The 8830-nt window shown below is 46.8% G+C and overlaps 1 protein-coding gene across 1 annotated transcript; it reads right to left on the bottom strand.

The window, feature by feature from the left end:
• Positions 1–1681: 1681 nt before the first annotated feature.
• On the bottom strand, positions 1682–2524 carry LOC139269203 (zinc finger protein 436-like). Its single transcript, XM_070888295.1, has one exon. The coding sequence runs from the start codon at positions 2522–2524 to the stop codon at positions 1682–1684; it is 843 nt and encodes a 280-aa protein (XP_070744396.1).
• Between the last annotated feature and the right edge of the window lie 6306 nt (positions 2525–8830).

The following is an 8830-nucleotide window of genomic DNA, read 5'->3' as shown; positions in this document are numbered from 1 at the left end:
TGACCCTGAGCTGCCCCAGGGAGGGGGCAGTATGTGATGTCCCTGTGGGGTGCAGTGTCTGACCCTGAGCTGCCCCAGGGAGGGGGCAGTATGTGATGTCCCTGTGGGGTGCAGTGTCTGACACTGAGCTGCCCCAGGGAGGGGGCAGTATGTGATGTCCCTGTGGGGTGCAGTGTCTGACCCTGAGCTGCCCCAGGGAGGGGGCAGTATGTGATGTCCCTGTGGGGTGCAGTGTCTGACCCTGAGCTGCCCCAGGGAGGGGGCAGTATGTGATGTCCCTGTGGGGTGCAGTGTCTGACCCTGAGCTGCCCCAGGGAGAGGGCAGTATGTGATGTCCCTGTGGGGTGCAGTAAGTTCAGTGTCTGACCCTGAGCTGCCCCAGGGAGGGGGCAGTATGTGATGTCCCTGTGGGGTGCAGTGTCTGACCCTGAGCTGCCCCAGGGAGGGGGCAGTATGTGATGTCCCTGTGGGGTGCAGTGTCTGACCCTGAGCTGCCCCAGGGAGGGGGCAGTATGTGATGTCCCTGTGGGGTGCAGTGTCTGACCCTGAGCTGCCCCAGGGAGGGGGCAGTATGTGATGTCCCTGTGGGGTGCAGTGTCTGACCCTGAGCTGCCCCAGGAAGGGGGCAGTATGTGATGTCCCTGTGGGGTGCAGTGTCTGACCCTGAGCTGCCCCAGGGAGGGGGCAGTATGTGATGTCCCTGTGGGGTGCTGTGTCTGACCCTGAGCTGCCCCAGGGAGGGGGCAGTATGTGATGTCCCTGTGGGGTGCAGTGTCTGACCCTGAACTGCCCCAGGGAGGGGGCAGTATGTGATATCCCTGTGGGGTGCAGTGTCTGACCCTGAGCTGCCCCAGGGAGGGGGCAGTATGTGATGTCCCTGTGGGGTGCAGTGTCTGACCCTGAGCTGCCCCAGGGAGGGGGCAGTATGTGATGTCCCTGTGGGGTGCAGTGTCTGTCCCTGAGCTGCCCCAGGGAGGGGGCAGTATGTGATGTCCCTGTGGGGTGCAGTGTCTGACCCTGAGCTGCCCTCATTTTTTTTAAATTCGTAGCCAATCTTTCCAATTCTTTGTCAAATCACAAACACCAGAGGTCACCTTGCACACATCAAGGATCATCCTGCGCCAATGCTCTTAGCCAAAAGGCCAAGAGCCACTGCACCATTCCTGGAAGTACTGCAATACCAGGTTCGTGCCATGGAGGTGGATAGGTCAGCAACCCCACACACCTCCGTGGAGGTGGATGGGTCAATCCACCCCACTCACCTCCTATTTCCCCCCTGCTCTTGGGGACAGTCACGCTCCAATCAGTCCTTAATTGGAGGGACAGCGTCATCTACTGGACATCGGCGGTATTTCAAGGCACAGCATGTCCGCTTCGATCCCAGAGAATTCCGAAACCAACATGTAGTTTCAATTCATTTTATTATCAATTGTTTAACAAATTTTAACCCCATTTGTTGGGGCTTTCAGTATTTGAAGAAAACCCTTGAAAGAGTGGTGTGGATGCAAACACAATCAGCATTATTTTTAGCTCACCTTTTTCCCATTGATTAATTGGTCAAATATCCAGAATATTAAACTCCAGCCAGTTATAGGGGGAATGAATATCAGCAGAAAGAAAGCCCAACTCTCAGAATGGACACAGTTCAGTCTGGGGTAACAGCAGTATCCAAACCCTGCAGTCACTTGTGAAATCGCTGGTGTGTCCGTAGATGGCATGATCGAGTGAATCCCTTCCCACACATAGTGCAGATGAACGGCCTCTCCCCAGTGTGAACTCGCTGGTGTCTCAGCAGGTCAGATGACCGAGTGAATCCCTTCCCACACTCTGAGCAGGTGAACGGCCTCTCCCCAGTGTGAACTCGCTGATGTCTCAGCAGGTTGGATGACCGAGTGAATCCCTTCCCACACTCTGAGCAGGTGAACGGCCTCTCCCCAGTGTGAACTCGCTGATGTCTCAGCAGGTCAGATGACCGAGTGAATCCCTTCCCACACTCTGAGCAGGTGAACGGCCTCTCCCCAGTGTGAACTCGCTGATGTCTCAGCAGGTTGGATGACCGAGTGACTCCCTTCCCACACTCTGAGCAGGTGAACGGCCTCTCCCCAGTGTGAACTCGCTGATGTCTCAGCAGGTCAGATGACCGAGTGAATCCCTTCCCACACTCTGAGCAGGTGAACGGCCTCTCCCCAGTGTGAAGTCGCTGGTGTCTCAGCAGGTTGGATGACCGAGTGAATCCCTTCCCACACTCTGAGCAGGTGAACGGCCTCTCCCCAGTGTGAAGTCGCTGGTGTCTCAGCAGGTCAGATGACCGAGTGAATCCCTTCCCACACACGGAGCAGGTGAACGGCCTCTCCCCAGTGTGAACTCGCTCGTGTGTTAACAGGTGGGATGACCGAGTGAATCCCTTCCGACACACAGAGCAGGTGAACGGCCTTTCCCCAATGTGAGTGCGATGATGAATTTCCAGATCAGACGGTGAATTGAATCCCCTCCTACAGTCCCCACATTTCCACCGTTTCTCCATGGTGCGGGTGTCCTTGTGACTCTCCAGGTTGGATGATCACTTGAAGCCTGGTCCCCACATACAACACGTGTACTCTTTCTCCCCGCTGTGAATGGTGCGTTGATCTTTCAGGCTGTGTACCCGGATACTGCTCTTTCCACAGCTTGGAGCACACTCATTCAGGTGTGGGTGTCTTGGTGCTTTTCCAGTCACACTGATGTTTGAAATATGTTCTCACAGACAGAACAGACAAACGTTTCTCCTTCCACATTCAAAGGCGGTAATGATATTCAAGTCCTGAGGAATCGAGTGATTGTCAGCTCTTGACGTGATATTTGGTTTCAGTTCCCCCCGTCTGCGAATCCTCCCCTTCTAGTACCCTGGAAAAGGAGTTTACACCTTCTAGTACCCTGGAAAAGGAGTTTACACCTTCTAGTACCCTGGAAAAGGAGTTTACACCTTCTAGTACCCTGGAAAAGGAGCTTACACCTTCTAGTACCCTGGAAAAGGAGTTTACCTTAGAGTGCCCTGGAAAAGGAGTTTACACCTTCTAGTACCTTGGAAAAGGAGCTTACGCATTCTAGTGCCAGGAAAAAGGAGTTTACACCTTCTCGTAGCCTAGAAAAAGAGTTTGCACCTTCTAGTACCTTGGAAAAGGATTTTGCACCTCATATTACCCAGGAAAAGGAGTTTACATCTTCCAGTACCCTGAAAAATGAGTTGACACCTTCTAGTACACCGGAAAAGGAGTTTGCACATTCTAATGCTCTGGAAAAGGAGTTTATACATTCTAGTGCCCTGCAATTGGAGTTTACCCTTCTAGTACCCTGGAAAAGGAGTTTACACCTTCTAGTACCCTGGAAAAGGAGTTTACCTTCTAGTACCCTGGAAAAGGAGTTTACACATTCTAGTACCCTGGAAAAGGAGTTCACACCTTCTAGGGTCCTGGAAAAGGAGTTTACACCTTCAAGTGCCCTGGAAAAGGAGTTTACACTGTCTAGCACCCTGGAAAAGGAGTTTACACCTTCTAGTACCCTGGAAAAGGAGTTTACACCTTCTAGTACCCTGGAAAAGGAGTTTACACCCTCGAGTATCTTGGAAAAGGAGTTTGCACCTTCTAGTGACCTGAAAAAGGAGTTTGCACCTTCAAGTGACATGAAGAAGAGTTTACACCCTCGAGTACCCTGGAAAAGGAGTTTACATCTTCTAGTACCCTGGAAAAGGAGGTTGCACCTTCTAATGCCCTGGAAAAGGAGTTTACAGCTTCTCGAAGCCTAGAAAAAGAGTTTGCACCTTCTAGTACCTTGGTAAAGGAGTTTGCACCTCATATTACTGAGGAAAAGGAGTTTACATCTTCTAGTACCCTGAAAAATGAGTTGACACCTTCTAGTATACTGGAAAAGGAGTTTGCACCTTCTAATGCTCTGGAAAAGGAGTTTATACATTATAGTGCCCTGCAATTGGAGTTTACCCTTCTAGTATTCTGGAAAAGGAGTTTATACCTTCTAGTTCCCTGGAAAAGGAGTTTACACCTTCTAGTACCCTGGAAAAGGAGTTCACACATTCTAGGGTCCTAGAAAAGGAGTTTACACCTTCAAGTGCCCTGGAAAAGGAGTTTACACCGTCTAGCACCCTGGAAAAGGAGTTTACACCTTCTAGTACCCTGGAAAAGGAGTTTACACCCTTGAGTATCCTGGAAAAGGAGTTTGCACCTTCTAGTGACCTGAAAAAGGAGTTTGCACCTTCTAGCGACCTGGAAAAGAGTTAACACCCTCGAGTAACCTGGAAAAGGAGTTTGCACCTTCTAGTACCCTGGAAAAGGAGTTTACATCTTCTAGTACACTGGAAAAGGAGGTTGCACTTCTAATTCCCTGGAAAAGGAGTTTCTACATTCTAGTACCCTGCAAAAGGAGTTTATACCTTTCTAGTATCGTGCAAAAGGAGTTTATACCTTTCTAGTACCCTGGAAAAGGAGTTTACCTTCTAGTACCCTGGAAAAGGAGTTTACCTTCTAGTGACCTGGAAAAGGAGTTTGCACCTTCTCGTACCCTGGAAAAGGAGTTTACCTTCTAGTACCCTGGAAAAGATATTTATACCTTCTAATACACTGCTAAAGGAGTTTACACCTTCTAGTACCCTGGAAAAGGAGTTTACACCCTCTAGTGCCCTGGAAAAGGAGTTTACACCTTCTACTGACCTCGAAAAGGAGTTTACACCTTCTAGTTCCCTGGAAAAGGAGTTTACCTTCTAGTGCCCTTGAAAAGGAGTTTACACCGTCTAGTACACTGCTAAAGGAGTTTACACCTTCTAGTACCCTGGAAAAGGAGTTTACACCTTCTAGTGCCCTGCAAAAGGAGTTTACACTTTCTAGTACCCTGGAAAAGGAGTTTACACCTTCTAGGGTCCTGGAAAAGGAGTTTACACCTTCTAGCACCCTGGAAAAGGAGTTTACACCTTCTAGTACCCTGGAAAAGGAGTTTACACACTCGAGTATCCTGGAAAAGGAGTTTGCACCTTCGAGTATCCTGCAAAAAGGAGTTTACCTTCCAGTACCCTGCACAAGGAGTTTACACCTTCTAGTGGCCTGGAAAAGAGTTTACATCTTCTAGTACCCTGGCAAAGGAGTTTACACCTTCTCGTGACCTGGAAAAGGAGTTTACCTTCTAGTGCCCTGCAAAAGGAGTTTACACCTTCTAGGGTCCCGGAAAAGGAGTTTACACCTTCTAGTGCCCTGGAAAAGGAGTTTACATCGTCTAGTACCATGGAAAAGGAGGTTAAACTTAATTATGCCCTGGAAAAGGAATTTCTACATTCTAGTACCCTGCAAAAGGAGTTTATACCTTTCTAGTACCCTGCAAAAGGAGTTTATACCTTTCTAGTACCATGGACAAAGAGATTACACCTTCTAGTGCCCTGGAAAATGAGTTTACACCTTCTAGTAACCTGGAAAAGAGTTTACACCTTCTAGTACCCTGATAAAGGAGTTTATACCTTCTAGTATCCTGGAAAAGGAGTTTATACCTTCTAGTACACTGCTAAAGGAGTTTACCTTCTAGTGCCCTGGAAAAGGAGTTTACCTTCTAGTGCCCTGGAAAAGGAGTTTACCTTCTAGTGACCTCGAAAAGGAGTTTACACCATCTCGTACCCCAGAAAAGGAGTTTGCACCTTCTAGTACCTTGGAAAAGGAGTTTGCAGCTCAGATTACCCAGGCAAAGGAGTTTAAATCTTCTAGTGCCCTGAACAATGAGTTGACACCTTCTAGTACACTGGAAAAGGAGTTTGCAGCTGCTAATGCTCTGGAAAAGGAGTTTATACATTCTAGTGCCCTGCCAATGGAGTTTACCCTTCTAGTTCCCTGGAAAAGGAGTTTACACCTTCTAGTGCCCTGGAAAATGGGTTTACACCTACTAATTCCCTGGATAAGGAGTTTATACATTCTAGTACTCTGCAAAAGGAGTTTATCGCTTCCAGCACCCTGGAAAAGGAGTTTACACCCTTGAGTATCCTGGAAAAGGAGTTTGCACCTTCTAGTGGCCTGGAAAAGGAGTTTATACCTTCTAGTGACCTGGAAAAGAGTTTACACCTTCAAGTGCCCTGGAAAAGGAGTTTACCTTCTAGTACCCTGGAAAAGGAGTTTACCTCCTGGTACCCTGGAAAAGTAGTTTACACCTTCGAGTGCCCTCGAAAAGGAGTTTACATCTTCTAGTACCCTGGAAAAGGAGTTTCCATCTTCTAGTATCCTGGAAAAGGAGGTTGCACCTTCTAATGCCCTGGAAAAGGAGTTTCTACATGCTAGTACCCTGCAAAAGGAGTTTATACCTTTCTACTTCCCTGCAAAAGGAGTTTATACATTTCTAGTACCCTGGAAAATGAGTTTACACCTTCTAGTGACCTGGAAAATAGTTTATACCTTCTAGTACCCTGAAAAAGGAGTTTATACCTTTTAGTACCCTGGAAAAGGAGTTTATACCTTCTAGTACACTGCTAAAGGAGTTTATACCTTCCAGTACCCTGGAAAAGGAGTTTACCTTCTAGTGACCTGGAAAAGGAGTTTACCTTCTAGTGCCCTTGAAAAGGAGTTTACACCGTCTAGTACATTGCTAAAGGAGTTTACACCTTCTGGTACCCTGGAAAAGGAGTTTACACCTTCTAGTGCCCTGGAAAATGGGTTTACACCTACTAATTCCCTGGAAAAGGAGTTTACCTTCGAGTGCCCTGGAAAAGGAGTTTACACCTTCTAGTACCTTGGAAAAGGAGCTTACACATTCTAGTGCCCGGAAAAAGGAGTTTAAACCTTCTTGAAGCCTAGAAAAAGAGTTTGCACCTTCTAGTACCTTGGAAAAGGAGTTTGCACCTCATATTACCGAGGAAAAGGAGTTTACATCTTTTAGTACCCTGAAAAATGAGTTGACACCTTCTAGTACACTGGAAAAGGAGTTTGCACCTTCTAATGCTCTGGAAAAGGAGTTTATACATTCTAGTGCCCTGCATTTGGAGTTTACCCTTCTAGTATCCTGGAAAAGGAGTTTATACCTTCTAGTTCCCTGGAAAAGGAGTTTACACCTTCAAGTGCCCTGGAAAAGGGGTTTACACCGTCTAGTACCCTGGAAAAGGAGTTTACACCCTCGAGTATCCTGGAAAAGGAGTTTGCACCTTCTAGTGACCTGAAAAAGGAGTTTGCACCTTCTAGTGACCTGGAAAAGAGTTTACACCCTCGAGTAACCTGGAAAAGGAGTTTGCACCTTCTAGTATCCTGGAAAAGGAGTTTACATCTTCTAGTACCCTGGAAAAGGAGATTGCACCTGCTAATGCCCTGGAAAAGAAGTTTCTACATTCTAGTACCGTGCAAAAGGAGTTTATACCTTCTAGTACCCTGGGAAAGGAGTTTACCTTCTAGTACCCTGGAAAAGGAGTTTACCTTCGAGTGACCTGGAAAAGGAGTTTACAACTTCTAGTACCCTGGAAAAGGAGTTTACCTTCTAGTGACCTGGAAAAGGAGTTTACAACTTCTAGTAACCTGGAAAAGGAGTTTACCTTCTAGTGCCCTGGAAAAGGAGTTTACCTTCTAGTACCCTGGAAAAGATGTTTATACCTTCTAGTACACTGCTAAAGGAGTTTACACCTTCTAGTACCCTGGAAAAGGAGTTTACACCTTCTAGTGCCCTGGAAAAGGAGTTTACACCTTCTACTGACCTCGAAAAGGAGTTTATACCTTCTAGTTCCCTGGAAAAGGAGTTTACCTTCTAGTGCCCTTGAAAAGGAGTTTACACCTTCTAGTGCCCTGGAAAATGGGTTTACACCTACTAATTCCCTGCAAAAGGAGTTTATACCTTTCTAGTACCCTGAAAAAGGAGTGTATACCTTCTAGTACCCTGGAAAGGGAGTTTATACCTTCGAGTACACTGCTAAAGGAGTTTCTACCTTCTAGTACCCTGGAAAAGGAATTCACATCTTCTAGGGTCCTGGAAAATGAGTTTACACCTTCAAGTGCCCTGGAAAAGGAGTTTACACCTTCTAGCACCCTAGAAAAGGAGTTTACACCTTCTAGTACCCTGGAAAAGGAGTTTACACCTTCGAGTACACTGCTAAAGGAGTTTCTACCTTCTAGTACCCTGGAAAAGGAATTCACACCTTCTAGGGTCCTGGAAAATGAGATTACACCTTCAAGTGCCCTGCAAAAGGAGTTTACACCTTCTAGCACCCTAGAAAAGGAGTTTACACCTTCTAGTACCCTGGAAAAGGAGTTTACACCTTCTAGCACCCTGGAAAAGGAGTTTACACCTTCTAGTACCCTGGAAAAGGAGTTTTCCTTCTAGTGACCTGGAAAAGGAGTTTACCTTCTAGTGTCCTGCAAAAAGGAGTTTACCTTCCAGTACCCTGCAAAAGGAGGTTATACCTTACTAGTACCATGGAAAAGGAGATTACTCCTTCTAGTAACCTGGAAAAGAGTTTACACCTTCTAGTACCCTGAAAAAGGAGTTTTACCTTCTAGTGCCCTGGAAAAGAGTTTAAACCTTCTCGTGACCTGTAAAAAGGAGTTTACTTTCGAGTGCCCTGCAAAAGGAGTTTACACCTTCTAGTGCCCTGGAAAAGGAGTTTACATCTTCTAGTACCATGGAAAAGGAGGTTAAACCTAATAATGCCCTGGAAAAGGTGTTTCTACATTCTAGTACCCTGCAAAAGGAGTTTATACCTTTCTAGTGCCCTGCAAAAGGAGGTTATACCTTACTAGTACCATGGAAAAGGAGATTACACCTTCTAGTAACCTGGAAAAGAGTTTACACCTTCTAGTACCCTGAAAAAGGAGTTTTACCTTCTAGTACCCTG

The sequence above is a fragment of the Pristiophorus japonicus genome, chromosome 8, assembly GCF_044704955.1.
Source record: "Pristiophorus japonicus isolate sPriJap1 chromosome 8, sPriJap1.hap1, whole genome shotgun sequence".
Classification (NCBI taxonomy): Eukaryota; Metazoa; Chordata; class Chondrichthyes; family Pristiophoridae; genus Pristiophorus; species Pristiophorus japonicus.
Note: the sequence above shows the minus strand (reverse complement) of the source record. Positions and strands in the feature narration are given on the sequence as shown.

Coding starts and splice junctions, on each gene's coding strand:
- LOC139269203 (XM_070888295.1), bottom strand. CDS start 2,524: ATGGAGAAACGGTGGAAATGTGGGGACTGTAGGAGGGGATTCAATTCA.